We start from the raw sequence: 22470 nt of genomic DNA on the forward strand, positions 1-22470 counted from the left end.
AAGAATTTGACAGTTTTTATTTTAGACAAAAGAATAAATAATTATGAAAAAAGTTAATTAGCATTACACAATACACAGCTATAAAAATTATGCATCAACTGTTGCAACCTGGACAACTAAAAGATGTTCTAGGTCTTAGCTCTTGGCTTTACCTTGTCAGGCCAAAAATAGATTTTTATTCCAGACATGAAGATTTTATAGCTGCAAAGTGTTCAAGTTTTAAAGTATGGACTAGATTTTTATGTAGATAGATTACATATAGAATTTTGTGTCAACATGTTGGTATTTTAGTCTATCTTAAAATAAAAAATGAACCATTTGTGAACTATGCAGATTTTTTACCAAATTAGACAATGAACACTAAGCAATTATGCTAAGAAAACAAAAAATACATAATTCGCCTGAAACTAAAAAAAAATTCTAATGCTTTTCAATTTTGACTTTAAAGCAGAATGATATTCAAATTTCTGTGATATCACACCATGTTGCAAAGATATAGCAAATAATCATTTTAAGAAAGTTAACATATGTAGATAAAAATAATAAAGAAACAGGTTTCAATATAGCAGGGTATCTTGAAGTTACCATCTGCTGTACTGTACACCACTACTCTAGTGACAGGTTTCAATATGGCAGGTCGTCTTGAAGTTGCTATCTGCAATACTGTACACCACTACTCTAGTAACAGGTTTCAATATAGCAGGGCATCTTGAAGTTACTATCTGCTATACTGTACAGTGTACACCACTACCTTCGTGACAGGTTTCAATATAGCAGGGCATCTTGAAGTTACTATCTGCTATACTGTGTCTGTACACCACTACTCTAGCGACAGGTTTCAATATAGCAGGGCATCTTGAAGTTACTATCTGCTATACTGTACACCGCTACCCCAGTAGAACACACACCACCAACAATACCTGCAGTACAGTACACAACTCAAGATTCTTAGTTTTTTAAAGGGAACGATCACAAATCTTACAGTAGGACCCAAAAATTTGTAGAATAGGAAGACGACTTTTAGACTCGAGTTATAATTTCAAATAGTCTAATGAATATAAAAAATAACAATTGTGCTTTGTACTGTATACAAACCCATTTCAATAAAAAACCTTTTTTTTCTTGGAATTACAAATAAGATACCTAACAGGCCGTTTTTCCATTTCTTTTTTTTTGGTTCTTTTTGTAAGATTTGCTCTTCCCTTTGTAAATTAAAAAAGTTACATTTGTAATTGATAGCAATTTGACTAAATTTTTATAATTTTTAGACATTTCTGACCGGCCAAAAAATAGCTTAGAAAAAGTGTCTGTTTGCATATATAGCTTTAAAAATGATAGTTGTGAATACTTTCCTACAGTTATAACAAACCAGCAGAATAATCTCTCCTTCAAGCTTATTGTTCTAAAATTGTTAAAATTAATGAATGGTTATGAAAATAAAATATTAATGATGGGGTTAACAAAATAATGAACGCACAAAAATTGTCCAAAAAATAAAGTCTTTTTCGACAAATATTATTACTTTAGTGTTTACAAAAATTTAATAATTTTGTGACCCAAAAATTTTTGTTTTAAGTAACATCACAATCATAAAACGAAAGTTTTCTTTGTCATTAATTATCTTATTTCTAAAATATTAATGATTTAGTAAAAATATTAGATATATTTTTGGTGAAAATATATTCATGTTTCACTGCATCACTACACAATGATATTTTACCAGTTAATGAAGGGTTTTGGTCAGATTCCTAAATTGTCCAGTAAAAAACAAGTGAATTTCAGATCGCAAAAAGATTCATATTGTAAAAAAAAGTTTAAACAAACAGTTTTTCAAAAAGTCATGTATCCCTCCTGCAGTCCTCCTCTTGCTGCAATAAAAAAATAGGAATTTATCCAAACTGAACTATGTAAATAAATGTATTTATGTCAGCCAAACAGGAAACCATTATTATTATAAGCAATGTTCTTGACCCCCCCCCCTCACATGACTTTGATCACCCACTAATCAACACAAGTGGATTTTAAATCAAATTTACAAAAAGATTCCAATGACTGAAAAAGTTTTAAGTTTGTTTTTCTTGCAGTCTTGCCATTGTAAAAATTGGAAGGGAACTCGAATATTATAATAACTATATCTTTGAAACCTAATGGTGTAAAAATTTTGATAGTTTAAATATTTTATTATTTGATCTAACAGGATTCATAGTTTGAAATATCTAAGGCTTACGACAATTGGTTGCGAAGATAACTAGAGTTTGCGGCAAAGACTCAATTCCTTTGTCGGAACTATATGTAGGTAAATGTTAGCAACAAATATTTCCTGACACCACTTGTCAATACTTGTCTTAAAGGAATATTGTCAAGAAAAATACAAGGAGCTTTTCCTCTGTACTTACTTACAGTTATAATCAGAAAACTCTGGAATAGGAAGTTGACTTTTGGACTCAAGTTATGACTTAGAATAGTCAATTGAACATGGGACACAGCAATTGTGTAGTGTAAACACCAATAGACCCAAATCACTTAATAACTTACTAGTAAAGCTATTTACTTTGCACTTCCTTTACTTCCTAGTCTACAGTTTTCTGGTTACCACTGTATGATTATCCTACATTTTATGATTAAGAAGAGGTGAACAATCATCTATGCTTGCTTTTCTAAAAATCAACATGTAAAGCTTTCATTAGCCATCACCATGTTAGGCTGTTAGAGGTTAGACAGTTTGGTTGTTAATATGTTAAAATCTTTATCCGCTTGTTATATGGGGAAACCGTTTTAGTAAAACTGTGGATTTAGTGCTCAACCGGTTTCTAACCCTCTTGACAGTTTAACTTTAGAGTTCAGAACTTCAGATTAACTCTTTGATTCATTCTTAATTATCTTAATGCGCTTATCCACGGATTTAACTTAAACCCAATATATAAAGTTATATACAGTGTTAATCGATGAAGCAAGCGCTATCCCAAAATAAAAGTTCCATTTTAACATATTAAGATAGTAAACCTTCACCAAACACTATTTTAAGCTGTAAAGCAAAAAAGTCACCGTAGTGGAAGTTTTATGGACTGAGGCTGGAGCTTTTGAATAGTTAATCCGCTACTAAACCACTTCTCTGTTAAGTTCTTAGAGAGCGTGAAAGACTCCCGGGTTTTTATTTTGAATTTTGTATTCTAGGTTTACATCGATTTTTACGCCATCTTTGTAATTATAAAGCAAATAGTTTTACCAACTGCTTGAAAATCAGCTTATGAAGTGAAATGAGTCTGTGTATACTGCACAATTACTTTGTTTTATGTTTACGTGACTATTTAAAATTATAATTTGAGTATTCGTGATCCTATTCCTGAAATGTTTTTTTTTCACAATATAAAATCTCAATAAAATGTTACAAAAATATAAATCATAGAAATTAAATGAAATATTAACTTTCATTCAATTATTGTTTCTCGAAAGTTGCAAACTTGTTAAAATGTTATGAATGATATTCTTTTACAGAAACCAATTTTATTATGTACTAAGGATATCCATTAGACAAAAGTTTCTTTTAATAAACTAAAATGGGAAACTAATTTTAAACTTTTTTATTGTAAACAGATTTAAAACATTTTTTCTTCTAGTTTTTACTTTTTATCAATTAATTTTCAGACAATATCAAAGTTTTGTTTGGATTAGGCACCTTTAATTATATATTTAAGAATGGAATCAAAGAACTTTAGGGAGAAATGTATAGTTGCCATGTCAGGATTATATAACGTAAAAATACCAAAATACCTTCGAGAAATGTATAGTTGCCATGTCAGGATTATATAACGTAAAAATACCAAAATACCTTCGAGAAATGTATAGTTGCCATGTCAGGATTATATAATGTAAAAATACCAAAATACCTTCGAGAAACTCAAGTTTGTCATCATTAATAAAATTACAAAGAACAGAACGTAACGGAACGGAACGGAACGATTTGGAAAAGACAAACGAGGAACAAAGGATCCAGCTGAAAGCCCTTGTTAACGAACACGGAACAAACGAAAATATAACGTGCCCATTTCTATTTTTTCCCCATAACCCCCCCCCCTCTCTCCTGTCCTGTTTAGGACGTAACCCATGCAAATTACGGCGACAATTATTTTTTAATCTAATTATAAATTCTATTGTTGATTTAATTAAGGCAACTTCTTTTCCTCCATCTTGGAGTTTGTTTTGCTTTTTACTGGTTTAATTCAAACAGATAGAAATAGACATCGTTTTGGTAAAAAAAACTAAATTTTTGAGAACGAACGAAATTTTTTCGTGAACGATGGAATGAACGGTGTACGTGTACGGATCGTTTAGAAAAAAATGAACGATCTTAATCTTTCATGAACGATTTCGTTCGTTTTTTAATGAAAGGACGAATTTTTCGCAAAATGTTGTAAAAAACGATAGTCTTTTCAATAAACAAACGATGTTTACGATACTTATATCTTTTTTAAAACGATTTTACTGAACGAACTTTTTAATTAAAAAAGTGAAAAAGGCCCCCATCTCTATCTATAAATAAATCCCAAGAAATGTATGCATTATGCAAATTCAAAACTTTTATCGCAATTTCTCAGATTCAACCGATTAAACTTTTTTTGCATCAGTCGTTGTTTGCTGATTTAACTTGAGTGTTAAGACTGAAATTACTGTTGTTTTGGGGGAACAGATTTTAAGATCAGAAATATTTTCAAATGCTGTAGACTTTACCCCTGTATGCCGAGTTCATTAGCTCCTGATCCAATCAGGGTTCAGTTATGTTTTTGTTGTCTATTCTGAACCAATAGAAATAGTATGGCGGTAACATCTATATTTCTATCTATCTCATTATCCAATTAGAGTTATGAATCCTTCAATCGGCGCTAAACAGTAAATGGAAATATTTACTTCTACTGAAACTATAGTGACTTTACGTATTGTGAACTTCGAATTCGTAGACTTGTTATGCTTTAAACTTTAAATTCTTATTCTGAAAATATTTTAATTACAGGATTTGTTGATTAAAGTTTAAATTTTCTCAACCTTATTTGGTTATTCTTATCTTTGAATCCATTATCCAACACCATCTTTTGTTATCAATCGGTGCAATATGCTTTTTTGTCCTTTACCAATTTTTTTATAGAAAATTTTAAGAAAGAAATTGAATGTTTACCAAAAGCTAAATTTTAATCGTTATATATTTGAAACCTGATGTTGTAAATTTTGTAATTTCAGTAAAAATTTGGAATCTGAATGAAATAAGTTTTATATTTAACCACCTTGTCAGTTATGTTATCTTTTAGGACAATATGTTTTCTTACCGTAATTATCTCTAATTGTTTACATTGTAAATAATTTCAAGAAACTTAAAAATAGTTATTATCAAACCAAACAAACAATATACTTTTCTACTGGAGAACACAATACAGGGTTACTTTAATAGTTATTATCAAACCAAACAAACAATATACTTTTTTACTGGAGAACACAATACAGGGTTGCTTTAATATTTTACTGCGGTGGTAAGCGATTATATCAATACAATGAAGACGACTTTCGATTTCAATTTTTATTTATATCAAGCTTTTAAATAGCATGGATATGCTTTAACATGGAAGTAAAGAGAAGCTGCCAATTAAAAAAGCTTCTCTTTGATTACTTGTAAACTTGTAAGTCAAAAACATCTTGTAAAAAATCAAGTCGTTTCATTGTATTGACATAATCGCCTACCACTGTTTAAAAAAACTACATTTAAAGTGAGGTAATTTTATGTTTCCCTCAATTAAAATCGAGGGACATGTCTGATTCACATAGGTACCCTTAGTCTCGTCGGAGGGACTATAGGACAGTGCAACATTAGAAGGGAAATATACAAATTTGTCTCTTTCTTGATGGAAAACCGATGGTATCTTGCTCATATAGCTATACTCAGATAGAGGTTTTCAGGATATCATTGTAAATCGGACATGCCAATCTTTATTTTTTAATAAAAGATCGTTTGAATTACGTTAACAGTCCCTTTAGTTGGTGAAAATGATGTCTACATAACAGAAGTATTGCATTTTTTAAATGTTTAACGCATGGGACCTCTAAGTAATTGAACACTGACCACAAATTCCAATGTTCTAACCCTTATATATTTGCAATCCGGTGTAATAGTCTATAGACCGTTAATAATAATATATAAACAATGAAATCTTTTAAATTAAACAGATTACAATTATAATATCAAAGGTTTACATTATCCAGTCGCAAACATATCCGGATCAGAACATGCGAGTTTTCTGTTCCTTATCTGTAATTTATTACTTTATCTACAATGGTAATTATAAAACTGTGTAATGGGAGTCGACATATAAGAAATAATTAAGAGTTTTCAGTTTTCAGAGTTTTCTGGTTCTCTCTGTGGTTTATCCTAACAAACTAACTTGTTACCTCTGTTCCCAATCTGAGCTCTGGTTCGACATATCTACCAGGCGCATATAGAAGAAGGGCGGGAACACAAAGGTAAGGAGGGTGACTGTAGACCCGCCCACCAGGTCTAGGATGGAACCAAAGTCAGGCAATGACTCAGCAATGAAGAGAAGACCAACAATGACAAAAGAACGGAAAACAACTCTCTTCCAAGTAAAATCTGAAGCAAAAAATTTAAATTATTTGATTTTTTTAGTTGTCAGGCTCAGATTTAACAATACACGCTTTTTCTAAAGTTTATAGATAGAGAAATAAATCATCTTTTGTAAATGTTTCTCACATTAAAAGCTATTTTGAATCTAAAAATCATTGTTAATAATAAATAAGGGGTGTTGAATTAGATTTGAATTTATATAAGTTTTGATGAATATACTTTTTACGGAATCCCCTGTGTCCGAATTTAATGAAATTAAGCCGCGGCTTAAATTCTTTAAATTCAGCCTCAGAACTTTTAAAATAATAAATTATGCGGTCTAAACCCGGGGTGTTAGAAGAAAAAATTTAGAAAACATACTTTTATAGAAAATATCATTTGATAAACTGGGTTGGCGGATTTGGATTTTATTTAACAAACATACTTTTTTAGAATTTCCAGCACTTCTATTATGAACCATGGTTTCGAGGAAAAGATTATGTTTACAAATATTAAGGGAAAACGTACTTTACAGAATTGTGATACTAATTTCATTTTGATCGGCTAAAAATTAAGCTTCTTTGTGAAGTGTTTTTTTTAACACCCTTTAGTTTGAAGGAAAAGGTTTAAATTTAGATTTGTTAAAAAAACATACTTTTGGGAATTCCCAGAACTCCCTCTATAAACTGATTTGGTGGATTCACAACAATTGGGAATGCAGAAATCAAGTGCGCCAGCAGCAAACATTCAACTGCTATCTTCACCTAAGTAAAAATGTTATTCAAAAATTCATTTATTCTTTTAAAAAGCAAGATATGCAAATACATTATACAAATGTATCATTTTTTATATGTATATTGTGCAGTTCAACCCAGAAATTCGGAAACACCGAAAAAGTTTATAAAATATCGTCTTGACAATTTTGCTCTGGGTAATATACGCTTATACATATATCTCAGTAATGGAAGAATTATAAAGAAATGGACATGAAATATACCATACATGAACCTGAAATATACTATATAATTATACTTTATTAGAAGGTTAAGAAAATGACATTTTTTTAAATTCTTTCCATGTCTCAGAAATTGCATGGGCTAAACTGTTCGTAAACTCAAACCGGCAAAACCGTACTCTTGGAGAGGTTTGAACAATAAGAAAAAAATAGCAGTTGCAATAATTAACCATCGAATAAGCTGTTCCAACGCTGGATGTTGTTTTTATCAAAGTATTAGAAAATCATACAAACAATGATATTTAAGTAAACAGAAGGTTCTTCCACTAAAGGAAAAACAGAAAGGGGGGCCACCAAAGAATGAGACTTAGTGACCTAAAACTCGTAAACTCCGGCAATCTGAATATTTTTTATTATATATTTTATCGAATTATTTTTGATGAACTTACATTTCCATTACACATAGAGTCAACAATATTTCCTTTAACAGCATCTCCCAACTCAAAATATCCAACTGCAGCCATAGGAGCATAGATACACAATAGTACTAAACATAGTAGCATAGATACATAGTAGTACTAAACATAGTAGCATAGATACATAGTAGTACTAAACATAGGAGCATAGATACACAGTAGTACTAAACATAGAAGCATAGATACACAGTAGTACTAAGCATAGGAGCATAGATACATTGTAGTACTAAACATATAGGAGCATAGATACACAGCAGTACTAAATATAGGAGCATAGATACACACTAGTACTAAACATAGGAGCATAGATACACAGTAGTAATAAACATAGGAACATAGATACACAGTAGTACTAAACATAGGAACATAGATACACAGTAGTACTAACATAGGAGAATATATACACAGAAGTACTAAACATAGGAGCATAGATACACGGTAGTACTAACATGGGAGCATATTTACACAGTAGTACTAAACATAGGAGAATATATACACAGTAGTACTAAACATAGGAGCATAGATACACAGTAGTACTAAACATGGGAGCATAAATACACAGTAGTACTAAACATAGGAGCATAGATACATAGTAGTACTAAACATAGGAGCATATATACAGAGTAGTACTAAACATAAAAGCATAGATACATAGTAGTACTAAACATAGGGGTATAGATACATAGTAGTACTAAACATAGGAGCATAGATGCATAGTAGTACTATACATAGGAGCAGAAATATACACAGTAGTACTAAACATAGGAGCATAGATACATAGTAGTACTAAACATAGGAGCATAGATACACAGTAGTACTAAACATAGGAGCATAGATACACAGTAGTACTAAACATAGGAGCATAGATACACAGTAGTACTAAACATAGAAGCATAGATACCCAGTATTACTAAACATAGGAGCATAGATACACTGCAGTACTTAACATGAAAGCATATAGTACAGTATAGTACGTATTTAACATAGAATTGATATTAGGTACAAAATCAAATACAATATAAAAAAGGATCAAATGTGTTATGAACATTTCAAAATGAACTTTGGCTTACTTGTATCTTAAAGATAAAAAATAAAATTCGTATAATGCTGGTCATGCCCATTTTCTTAATTTGGCATTTAATTTTAAAATTAGAAAAATTACAGACCAAACTTAGGAAAACACCAAACTTGGATTTTCGCTAGTAATTTTTTGAACTGAAAGATTACTGTAATTCCCATGTTTTGGGACACCCTGTACATAAGACTTAGAGATAAAACCGGATAAGCAGTACTATTGACCTCCTTAAATTTAATATATTTATTCCAGGAGCGTATACAGGAATTTTTTCAGGGGAGGGGAGCATGATTAAATTTTGTTTTCCAGGGTGAGAGGGTGGGGATGGCTCACCACCGTTTGGGATCTGAAACCCTTCTATAAACCATGGATTTTAGTTTTTATTGACAAATGTTGTATTCCCTACCTCCCATTGCAATTGATACACAAATAGAGAACTGTCTTCTATCCTTCATATCTGACTGTATAGTTGGGAAGTTAGGAGCCCCGGCAAAAGCAAACATGGTGGTGCTGAACGCTGAAAATATAAAATTTAATTTATATCTTGATAAATTCCATAAAGCAGAGTGTGAGTAAATGTCATATCTATATATAAATTTGGCTTGTCTGTTTGTCTGTCTGTTTGTCTGTTTGTTTGTTTGTTTGTTTGTATCCAATAAACGTCAAAACGGCTGAACCGATCGGGCCCAAATTTGTTGTGGGACATCTAGGGACTCCAGGGAAGGTTTATGAATCATCAAAATTTCAAATATTTGTCTCCATCAAAATTCGATCGTCATTAAATTTTTTAAAATTTTGAAAATCCGCGAAATTTTTTGTGAAAATCCGCGAATTATTTTTGTTTTGTTTTACGATGTACACAAAGAGAACATGTTCACAATTAATTTAGGAGATGGGCGCGAAGCGCCCTCTAAGGCTAGAAAGAAGGGCGCGAAGCGCCTTGAATTTCTAGTAATATAAAGAAGACATAAACTCTGAAGGTTTATATCGTTCATCAACATGTTTCCCACATGGGGGTAAAGTACATATAATATAAAGAAGACATAAACTCTGAAGGTTTATATCGTTCATCAACATGTTTCCCACATGGGGGTAAAGTACATATAATATAAAGAAGACATAAACTCTGAAGGTTTATATCGTTCATCAACATGTTTCCCACATGGGGGTAAAGTACATATAATATAAAGAAGACATAAACTCTGAAGGTTTATAACGTTCATCAAAATGTTTCCCACATGGGGGTGAAGTACAAGTATCCAGTGTAAGTACGGAGAGTACGGACGGACTTTGTAGAATTCAAGGTTGTAATGCAAGGAAAGTTAACTGCTATCGCGTTTACTCTGCGTACATATTGAAAACATTTCTCTCTGGGCGGAATGTGTGAACAAGAATAGATGCATCAGTGTTCGTTTAGTATCCGAGGAGGTTAAAAGCATTAAATTTTGATAATTTTGATAATTCACATAATAGTTTCCTATGACCAGAATATTTATTGATTTTTTTATGTGAAAGATATGGATCCCATGTAAGGCTTCGACATCCGTCTTGTGTTTACATTACCGCCCTGTGACAGTACACTGCAGTACAAAAGATGCGTACACTTCTGAAATAACTTTCCTTGCATTACATCCTTTGTAGAATTGAACCTAATTCAAATTCTGCAAAGGCTGGGAAAGCACCTGTTCTCGTCCACAATTGACATCACAAAGTCAAAATGAACCCATATTTATAGTCATGAAGTCTCCTGAATTTCGACAAAACATTTTTTACCGAGTAAAAAAATAGATTAAAAAAAAACGGAAAAATGTCGGACGAAAAAATGGTGCAGTCTTTAAAAAAATAGTTGAGTTGCTGAAGAGTCAAATTTGTTTTTGGTCGAAAAATGGTTGCAAAAATACCTTAAATGCAGGAAATATTTGAATGGGTGGGNAAAGTTTAACATTAAAAGGAAAGAAATCCTCCTACAAAATCCCTGATTTCGCCTTAATCAGATTAATAATCTTACCTCTAGCAATGCCAAGGAAATTAGGAGTTGAATGCTCTCCTATAAGCGTTGTATTTAAATCTGGAATTTCTAAAAAAATATATGTTATGAATTTTAAAATAGAAAAATCTAGAAAATTTTCTGCTTCATCGCGCTGAGATAAGGTTAAAAAGGTATCGTAGCACTCTAAGAACTAGACAACAGGAGAAGATAAAATGTATGAGACAACACTGTTACAACTTTGTGACCTCGTAGCACCTCTAATTTATAATTTGATGCACAAGTATTTATTCGGTTACATTTTAGAAATTCAAAACATCTTTCTTCTCAAGAACTCTGAAGAGTTAAGATCGAAAACACACAGCATTTAAATCTGACGTACAATTCACTTTATTTTGACGTAGCTTACTTATTTGATTCTCAATGGCACTCTTAAAATCATACCTTTGAGACAATGGTCTGGATCCACAACATCCATTGGTAATCTTACCATCACCAGGACACAGGCAACTACTGTTGTAATCAGAGCTCCTATTGCCAACGGCCTGGAGATATAAATATTTTACTGAATATTTCTAGAGACTGATAAAAAAGTTCGTACCAGAAGTCATTTGGCGTTCCAAGCCAGCACGGTGGGATCATAACTGCAGCCACGATGACCATCCAAATTCCAAAGTTTAGCTAAAGATATAAATAAAGAATTAAGAAACTTCTGCGCAAATTGTTTTCCCTTAAATCTAGTAAAAAGTTCTACTGGGTAAAGAATTTCAAATTTGAGAATGAAAATTTACTCTTCCCGAGAACTACTAATGCAAGGTTTCTTATGGAAATAAAACCTCACTTTTACAGATTCTTCTTTCTAACATTATTTAAAATAAAAACTACCTCTAAATTGTATTCATCAAATATATTTTTGATAAAAGAAGCTATCAGCACTATAAAAACACATCCAGCCCCGTACAGGCATAAGTTTATACATGTTATTGCAGCAAACCTAGAAAATTAACAATTTTTTACATTATTGATTGTCAACTGTAAACATACAGAGCTTCCCAGAAAAAATATGACTTTACTAACAATTCTACATAATTTATGGCCTTTTTGTTTTTTCATCTTTGGTCCCCGGCAGTTATAAAGTTATTTCTTTCCTTACCATCTGGGCAGACTCAATATTCAAATTCTCATCATTTGGTGGAGACCCTGTATGTATAAGTACCAATAAAATGTATTTTATTAGACTTTACTCCAAATTTTATGTTAAAAATTAAAAATGTTACGGGGCATCGGAACTTTGCAAAACTGGTTTTTCTCACCTGCCAATTTTTCCCGCTGCTTTCTCAGCAATAGAGGGGTACGGGTCTCTGACTTGTCCTCTATACTCTGGATAGCGTTCCTCTAGGATGACCCAGCACTGGCCTAGCTTGATACCGACAAATGCTGATGTAGCAGCGAAGAACACAAGCATAGCAAGCTCAGCAGGACCTGCAGGAAAAACTAGGCTTAAATATATGTTACTTTACGTTAAATGTAATGTAACATAATAACGTTACATTAAACGTTAATGTGGGTACGTCTGTATGTTACTGTAACGTAAAATAGTGACGTTAATTAATGTTAATGAGTCCTAAAAGGAACGTTATCTAACGTTCTGAGAACGTTATTTGGCTTATTGCAGGTTGCAACAAGAAGATCAAAAAAGAATCTTTAAATTGTAAAATGGTATAATCAGCAAGTAGATAATTTGTTTAAAGCATTTTTTGTGAATATTATTTTGTATTTATGCACTTTAAAGAAAAATTCATGTCCGAACAACTTTACAAGGCCACCCAATCTTCCGTAATAGGGAAAGAAGCAAAAAGAAATTTCAATTTTCAAAGGAATTGAGTCTTTGACACAAATTCTGATTTTCTAATTCCTATATCTCTGCAACCCAATGTCGTAGACCTTAGATATTTCAAACTATCAATTCTGTTACCTCAAATTATCTTAGTTTGAAATATCAAAAGTCTTCAACATCAGGTTCCATAGATATAGGGATTAGAAAATTTGAGTTTGTGGCAAAAACTCAATTCCTTTGTAATCCAAACCAGAAATATGCTCCGGATGGGTAGGATAGTAGAATTGTTAATCGTTTTAAAAACGATCAAAAATACGATAGTTTTTGTTCTTTGTGTTAAGAAAAAGGAAAGGTAAAAACTAACTAATTGTTCGTTCTGAACCTTTAAAAAACGAAACAACGATATTGAAAAAAATGTCGTTTTTGTATTTGTTTCCTTTAGTAAAGTAAGTGAGTCTTTGCCACAAACTGAACTTTTCTAATCCCAATATCTTTGGAACCTGATGGTGTAAACCTCTATTATTTGAAACTTTGATTATTTGATCTGACAGAATTTATAGTTTAAAAAGATCTTCAACATTGAATTGCAAACATAAAGGAATTTAAAAATTAGAGTTTGTGGCAAAGAATAAATTCATTTGAATTTTTAAAAATTTTATTTGGAAATATTTCTACACTGAGGGAAGTTCATTAATGCTTTCTTGCATATGTGAGTATAACATTTGTGACCATTGACAAAATTTTAAAGAAAATAACATTTAAAATTTTCTTTAAATATGAGAATTTTTTAAAAGAAGTTTGTAGTTAATGATCGTTCATAAGTTTCTTTACCCTGTTCTAAGTTTTTTGCATATTATTTGAAATGGTTTCAATATTTATACATTTAGCGAAAACTTCAAGTCTTTATTCTAAAATACGCACACAAAAAATGTAAAAGTTAACTTTAAAGCTTAAACTAATGATAAAAAAAAGTTTGTCGATTATGATCGTTCATACGTTCATTTCCCCAGTTTTAAGTTATTTTCATATTTTATTTTATGGTTTCAATATTTGTGAATTTATACATTTAGCGAAAGCTTCAAGTCTTTATTCTAAAATACCCACACATTAATTGCAAAAGTATTTCATGGCTTATGTTGTGTTTTGGAACAAACTGATTTTGAGGCGTTTATTCAGATTTATGCATTTACACACTAATGTAAAATCTAGATTTTTTTATCTGATGAAACATGTTTTCATGATTTTCAATGTTTTTTTTATCTGATGAAACATGTTTTCATGATTTTCAATATGTTTTTTATCTGATGAAACATGTTTTCATGATTTTCAATGTTTTTTTATCTGATGAAACATGTTTTCATGATTTTCAATGTTTTTTTTATCATTTAATATCTTTCTCATCAAAGTCATTTATAGTCCAGAGTCTAAAACTAAAGAATGCGCGAATTTTAAGTTCGAGGTTAAAAGTTCTGTAAAATAATGAAAAGCTATTTAAATATTAAACTTTCTCAATTTTAAATTTGAATTTCCCGGGAAAATCTGAACCAATCAGAGAAAAGGATTTACGGAGAATATTACATAACCATCGCTAATCAGCTGTTTTTACGTAACTGAAAACAAAACATACAACCGATTTTTGGGTTTACATCCAGAAATTAATTTATCTAAAACGTGAAATTTCTTTAACAAGGTTTTCACTTTTAAATGTATCGTAAAGTTGAATGCCGTTTTCTCAGCTGCAGCTGAATGATGATTGAATAATAGACAAATAGGGAAAATGCAGGATTTCAAGATAATTTAAACCTGTGTTTAAATTTTAACTCGTCGATTTGGGCGAGTTAAATATTTAACCAGAGGGTTAAATATTTAACCTCACGGTTAAAGTTCAGGTTTAAATTAAGTCAGAAGTGGTATTTAACCATGAACTTAAAATTTAAGTCAAAACTTTTCGTTCTTTAGTTTTAGACTCAGTTCTCAGATATTGATGTTAAATGTTTATGTTGAGTTGGTTCGGTTTTCTTTCAGGTTTAATAGTTTGCGTACTGTAAAAGTAGCCAATGTTTTCAACATTTTTTATGCTAAACATTTGCCTTCGTTTTTACTATGCAAAATTTTGACCCAAAAAACGATCGTTTTTTCATTTTTTCATTAAGATATTGCAAATTCTAATACAATCTTTTTGAAATCTTGGAATTTTTATTGATTTTTTTTCTAAAAATGATCTTATAACACTTTTTATGTACAAACCTGTTCCCACCATTGCCATAGGAAGGGCCAGTACACCCGAGCCTGCCATGGTACCAGCCAGGAAGAAGGTTGCGGTGAGAAGACCCAACCCGTCCTCCTTGATCAGCTTGTCTTCTACCTCCACCATTTTCTACAGAAGCGGTTTAAGATTAGATCACAAGAAGCTAAACCTCAGTTTTAAAATCAAAATAAAGATGATAACTTTTGATGGTGAAAGAGCTGAGTTTCATAGCTGATATAGACAGTAGTCATGTACTGATTCTACTGAAAACAGTCAATTTAGAATTAAAATTATAATGATTGATAAGGACACAATAAAGCTTTTGATGAAGAAAGATAGTGCACTAAACATTATTGTACAATCTATTCAACTAAGATATATAATCTCTCATCTGGAGAAAATTCTACAATAAAAAAATTAAAAGCTTATTTTTAACTGAAGTTAACATTTTGAGTTTAAAAGCTAAGATTGCTAGCCCTGTAATAAATCATTATTTTGTTATTTTATTATATATTATTATTTGAGAAAAGAATTTATATTTTGATTTCTTCAAGGTTGAAAATGTTTAAACCGAGAAAATGAGATTTAAGTTTTTCTATTTTGTTTAAAAGATTCCAGCTGAGCAAAATTTCATTTGTCTAAAGAATTTGAAATTTGAAAGCAAAATTTTTGATTTGAGGAGGAAGAAAAGATATTTAGTTTATATTGAGATATATGTTTTTATTGTACTTCAATTTTGATTGTTTTTTTATTTATAAATATTAAACGTGATATCGGCGGAACTAATGGGTTCGTCCTAGTATACGTTTTTTGGACTCATCAACTCATCTATTTCTCATCCCTATATCTTTGCAACCCGATGTTGTTGACCTAACTTTAGATATTTCAAACTATGAATTCTGTTAAATCAAATTATCTAATTAGAAATATCAAAGGTTTACTTTACACCAAACATATAGCAATAAATTGCAATCAAATTAATATATTTCGCATTATTTTTTATTGTTGCTAATGATTATAGGCCATTTGATAGAGGACCTGTTTATGGTTTAGTTATTAAAGAATATCTTAAGTACAAAATATAATTTGCAGTCAAGATTTAGATAAATTTCAATTCAAAATGAAAATTGTACTTTTTGAAATCAACTTTATTTGCCCTATTGCAAAAACAGAAAATAAATTAATTTTACACGAACATGATGATATCTAATCTTTACCTTTGTCCGAAATTAATGAATTTGAGCCGCGTCTCAAATCCGGTTTCAATTGAGCACCGGCTTAAATCATGAAACATTAAATACAATTTTAAGTTGAACCAACCATTTATGAGCCGTGTCTCAAATTTAAGCCGCGGCTCAAATTCTTTAACTTCGGCCTCTTGACATCTTTCCACCGAGCACAACATGGAGTTTTTATTAAAGGGAAAAGAGGTGTTTTTATTGTTTGCAAGAATTTCCGATCAAAACATAAAATTGCTTTTAAAATCCCCTATAATATTACCCTTGTATAAAACAACAGTAAAATGATATCTCTAAAATTGTGGTATTTTTGTAAAAATCTTTTCAATTGTTTTGTAAAAACAAAGCAGTAAACAAATAAATGAATTACGCCATATTTTATCAATGATAGGTTTGAAGGGTAAGCTTTTGCATTGTTTAAGGCACTCTTATATCACCTACATTAGTGAGTTTATTTAGAAATTCCTTTTTTTTACAACCATAACATGAGTTATGAGATCTAATTGCCATAGTTTATTATCTTACCACAAACTTTCGGTCAAAAGACATTTAACCTTTTTTAAAATCAAAAACAAACTTAAATAAAATATCAAATATTTATATAACATATTGTGTGAAAAAAAAAACATTATAATCCCTTAAACTAAACAATTTCAATGATCAAACTTCAGAGGCTCATGGAGCCTCTGTAAAATATAATTTACATGTGTACTGCTACAAGTGTGAGACCAGACTATTCAATGAAAATATTATTAGAAATGATATTCGTTATCTAGTCAGTGTATCATTTTTTTGCAAGGGGGGGGGGTCCTTAAATACGTACACAATATGCTATGGGTTTATTAATAGACTTTTTAAGAAATTGAAAATTTTAGTTTTTCTCTTGATGATCTTTTACAGTAAGAGAGTAAATTACGAAAACAAATGTTTGTAATTTAGGTATTAATTCGGAGATTAGCTATTGTGAACAAAAATTCGAACAGCCTAAGCTCCCCTCCCCCCACAATTTGAAAAATATCTACATTATCTAACGTATTGTCTTGGTTTGTCGATCTGCTTGTTAGTTTGTAGCAAATCACATATGGCCCTGCAGAAGGTTTATGTCTGGTCGAAACGAATCTTAATTTTTTTTAAATCTATCAAAGCTAACGAAAAAATCTGCGAAATTTCGCGTTCATACAATTATAAAGAAAAAGCGGAGGCCTAAAAAGCAACATTTAAACGATAAAAATAATAGAAGAGAGCACCGTAAAAGCTTAGTTTCTGTAGAATTCAGTCCAACGAAGTAGTTTCTTCAATGTACTTCTTTAGCTCGCAGATTACAGCTTATCTATCTAATTGCTCTTATCTTGTAAATACCAGAAATTGAAAATTAATGGATGCACTTTCATCATTTCAATAAAATACAAACAAAAATTTAAAACGTAGTTTAACATTGTTTAATCATTAAACAAGAACTGTCATAAAATTGATTTATTATGAAAATCGATCGATTTTGATGATTAACTGCCTAAAACAATTCAATAACACAAAAGACTTTATAGTAACACTTTTTAGGTTTTATTGTATTTCCAAGCTCCCATTTTTTCATCGTTATCCATTAAACAAAACTTTTCCGTGGATTTTCAGAAATCGTAAATATTGAAATTTTTCCTATGACACATTTTTTTAAGAAACCTCCTCTAGAACCATTTCAGTTGCCACAAAAAATTTAGGACGAGTTGGTTCAGACATTTTGATGTTTAATGGATATGAAATAGGCAGACAGACATGCAGACAAGCCAAATAAGATCATGCATCATAATATTAAAAAGAAATTATATACAGGGTAACCCACAAAGGAAGATACTGAAAAGACTACATGAAACGCAAAAAATATGATGCTTACTTGGTTAAACAAAGGTTTCTGCTTTGACTATTATTGGCCTATTTATTGACAAGGGAAAGACGGTAACCAGTTTAGAGTTACATAGATTCCTAAATTTATGGAAATAGACAGTACGAATTCTGTATAATCGTCTTTGAAGTCTCATCATTTGTGGGTAACCCTGTATATATGAAAACACTACTGTTGAATGTGCTGATGCTATAAAGTCCTAATTTTTTATTCTTATTATTTTTCAACTACAAAAACTTTCCAATCTTCTGGTTGGAAAAAAACTCTTATCTATCAAGTTCAAAGGAAAAAAGTGAACACAAAAGCTTTAAACTCAAATTGTCTAATCCCTTGATTTTTGTAACCTGAGTTTATGTACCTTTGATACTTCAATCTTTGACTAATGGATTTAATTCATAGTTTTTTTTTGTTAAATCTGTTTACTTATTTATGTTTAAAGTTTTGAAATCCTTATTTTTCTTTCAAAATTTTTAAATTGTTTGTTGCATTGTGTGCACAGTTTTAGTAGAATATTGTTTTGTAAAAACTTCAATTGTTTAAACAACATCAATTGACGAATTGAGATTATACTATGAAATGGAAAAATTACTATCCCTCGGTATAAAGTAACTGAGTTTTTGTCACGAATTAAAATTTTTAAACTCCTCTTTTCAACCCAAATGGTGTAAACCTTTGATATTTCAAACTTAGATTATTCGGTTTAACAGAATTCATAGTTCGAAATGAATGTAAAGTAAAGAGAATGTAAAGTAAAGTTTATATGCTGAAATGAATGAAAAGTAAAGAAAATGTAAAGTAAAGTTTATGCTGAAATGAATGTAAAGTAAAGAGAATGTAAAGTAAAGCTTATAATGAAATGAATGTAAAGTAAAGGGAATATAAAGTAAAGCTTATGATGAAATGAATGTAAAATAAAGGGAAATGTAAAGTAAAGCTTATGATGAAATGAATGTAAAGTAAAGGGAATGTAAAGTAAAGCTTATGATGAAATTAATGTAAAATAAAGGGAAATGTAAAGTAAAGCTTATAATGAAATGAATGTAAAATAAAGGGAATGTAAAGTAAAGCTTATGATGAAATGAATGTAAAATAAAGGGAATGTAAAGTAAAGATTATGATGAAATGAATGTAAAATAAAGGGAATGTAAACTAAAGCTTATGCAGATGAAAAGAATGTAAAATAAAGAGAATGTAAAGTAAAGTTTATGCTGAAATGAATATAAAATAAAGAGAATGTAAAGTAAAGAGAATGTACAGTAAAGCTTATGATGAAATGAATGTAAAGTAAAGGGAATGTAAAGTAAAGCTTATGATGAAATGAATGTAAAATAAAGGGAATGTAAAGTAAAGCTTACGATGAAATAAATGTAAAGTAAAGGGAATGTAAAGTAAAGCTTATGATTAAATGAATGTAAAATAAAGGGAAATGTAAAGTAAAGCTTATAATGAAATGAATGTAAAATAAAGGGAATGTAAAGTAAAGCTTATGATGAAATGAATGTAAAATAAAGGGAATGTAAACTAAAGCTTATGATGAAAAGAATGTAAAATAAAGAGAATGTAAAGTAAAGCTTTTGATGAAACGAACTCAAGAATGCATGAAAGAATTGTCAGAAATTTAATTTAGAGAAAATCAAATAATTTTTAAGGCACAAATGTGGGAAGTACACCTTCAGAATAAAATAGTCAGCAAAATGGTGGTTTTACACTTTTTGCGATTTAATTATACTCTATACTTATTTATTCTCTCTGTGCATAATGCATATTGTTGAATTAATGCATGAATTTTGCAATGCCAATAATTGTTTCTGTGTTCTGAGTATTCTCTGTGTATGTGTAAATTTAATGTGTTATGAAAGCCATTAAAATCTTTGTTTTTAATATCACGATAAAAAATTCTGATTTTATTGCTAACTCATTGAATCTTTAAAACCTCCACAGTTAAGAAACAAAAGAATTACGCAGATTTTTGCCACAGCTGTTTTATAGGGAGGGAGCTTATCCAGAGGCGTACCGCGTACTAAAGGTGGGGTGGGTGGGGAGACTAAAATGGGTTCTTTGCCATTAACCCCTCCCTCCACCTTTTAAAACTATTTTTTTGAATACTTTCTACAATTTTCTAATATAAAAGATTTTAAAAGTGGTTTAAGGGAGTATCTGTTTATGTACAAATATAGTTGAACCATGAGTATGCAGTATTTAGGACAAATTCTTTAAGATTCATTTGAGACATATAAAACGTTTCCATACGATGTATAATTTTAATAAAAATCCTTATCTTACTAACACTCTTTTCACCTTCCACCCCTAGCTGGTCATGGTTATGACATAAGAAATTCCAGGGGGGGGGACAATTAGGCGCACAATAATTCAATTATACCCCCTCCCTGGAAAATATGAAAAGTCGCCCCTGTGAATATCTATATGTTTGTATTCAATCCTTGCCAATTTCACATTTATTTGTCTACTAAAAAGAAACACTTATTTATTAAAAATGTTTAAATTTTAACTCAAAGCTATTTCTTACATTAATTTGTATTGCTTTTCTATTTCTAAACTTTGTCATTTGTTACAAATGACATTTGTTATATTAAACATCTAAAATAATAAAAAAAAGATCGTTTTTTTTCGTTTTCGTTTTTTCTTCACACGATCTTTATAAAAAAAAATATGGGTCACAACTCAAAACAAACGATCAATGATAAAATCGTTTTATTGAAAAAACAATCATTTAAAAAAATATTGTTAATTAATATGAGTTTTTTGACAAATTATTCAAATTTATTTTTTATTGTTGGTTAAATAAGCGTAACGTTTTTTTTTGACATTTAATTTCATTTTTGAGAGAATGTTTTCTGACATGATTTTTTTTTGAGGAATGACCTTAACGTTTTCTGACCTAAGTTTTTTTCTTAATTCTGACAAAAGATTTATTTTAACAATATACAAGGTGTCCCACGAAACATGACAGTATGCAAGACGACTTGAATATTGTCTTGATTTTTGATATAATTTGTTATTTGTCAACCTAATTTTAGAAGTAAATTTCTAGAGATAATAATCACAAAATTCCCCTAGTCCTGCCATTTTTAAAATGTGGTCTGCATTTTTTTTGTGCTTTCAATATTGCCCGAGATATGAACAATTTCGTTCAGATTTCGACAATTTTGCTTTTATTTTACAAAATTGAAATCTGAACCAAACTCTATATATCTCCGGTAATATTGAAAGCACAAAAAACGCAGACCTGCACTTTTTGGAAATGCCAGGGCTAGGAGAATTATGTGATAATTGTTTCAAGAATCATACATGTTAAAGTAGATAGAAGACTAAATGTCACAAATAAATTCAAATATCAAAGACGACTTTCAAGTCGTCTTGCTATTGTCATGTTTCGTGGGAAACCCTGTAGATTAACTCGATCTCTGGAATGCCAAAAGAAAAAATCATAAATATGTTGATACCCCCCCCCCCTTAGTTATAAAACGTTCTTTATTTCAAACAAATGTCCCCATCCAGCAAGATTTTAATAAGCCCCTTGATTTCTAAGAACGAGATATACTGAGTACGGAGAGTACGAAATGGCTGTGGCCGAAGAAAGCAATTAAGTGTACACATGTACACTTTGGTAGAGAAAGAACATTTTTCATTGGACTTGGTATAACGCCAGAAATCAGAATCTTGCTGGTTTTTGCTTACTGGAAGTTCATACATAACCTTGCCAATGAGGAATTTGTGAAAATTGCCAGAGTTAGTTAGATTTACAATTTACACTCAGCTGATAATTATTGCTAGGACAGTTTAGGGGGGCCGGGCGCTTCGGCCTGGCCTTAAAGCATATTTTGACCACGGTACTTTGGTATAGTGTTTAGTTAAAAAGGGGGTGGGGGTTCAAAAATCCTTTATCTTATAAATATCCAGTAGATGTGGAATTGTGGGGCCTAAAATATCGTTCTCTAGGAAATTACCGTTCCTCAGTTTTTATCCTAAATATCTTTCTTTAGGATAAACCTTTCCATGTAACGATTTAATAATTCAATACAAAAATTAATTCATTATCAGAAAATGCTCACAGGCCCCGAAGATCATTTTTATGCGTATTTACATTTTATCAACGAATCAAGACAAACGCACTTTAAGAATATTATTAGAA

The 22470-nt window shown here is 30.6% G+C and overlaps 1 protein-coding gene across 5 annotated transcripts in view; it reads right to left on the bottom strand.

The window, feature by feature from the left end:
- Nucleotides 1–22470, bottom strand: part of LOC111701355 (amino acid transporter ANT1) — a 24163-nt gene continuing 1693 nt past the window's right edge. For 2 of the 5 annotated variants that reach the window (XM_023472606.1, XM_023472609.1), the window contains exons 2-14: nt 15182–15311; nt 12411–12579; nt 11983–12091; nt 11699–11778; nt 11542–11642; nt 11119–11187; nt 9517–9627; nt 8009–8106; nt 7260–7368; nt 6433–6631; nt 2613–2657; nt 1353–1402; nt 1–920 (exon numbers count right to left, since the gene is read on the bottom strand). In XM_023472606.1, the coding sequence (XP_023328374.1) occupies nt 826–920; nt 1353–1402; nt 2613–2657; nt 6433–6631; nt 7260–7368; nt 8009–8106; nt 9517–9627; nt 11119–11187; nt 11542–11642; nt 11699–11778; nt 11983–12091; nt 12411–12579; nt 15182–15311 (1365 nt within the window). In that variant the 3' untranslated portion in view covers nt 1–825. Of the gene's footprint in view, nt 921–1352; nt 1403–2612; nt 2658–6432; nt 6632–7259; nt 7369–8008; nt 8107–9516; nt 9628–11118; nt 11188–11541; nt 11643–11698; nt 11779–11982; nt 12092–12410; nt 12580–15181; nt 15312–17124; nt 17159–17667; nt 17729–22470 lie in introns of those variants that run through there. The other 3 variants (XM_023472608.1, XM_023472607.1, XM_023472610.1) reach the window with 3 other exon arrangements.

Source organism: Eurytemora carolleeae, unplaced genomic scaffold (genome assembly GCF_000591075.1).
Source record: "Eurytemora carolleeae unplaced genomic scaffold, Eaff_2.0 scaffold154, whole genome shotgun sequence".
In the NCBI taxonomy this organism is placed as follows: domain Eukaryota; kingdom Metazoa; phylum Arthropoda; class Copepoda; order Calanoida; family Temoridae; genus Eurytemora; species Eurytemora carolleeae.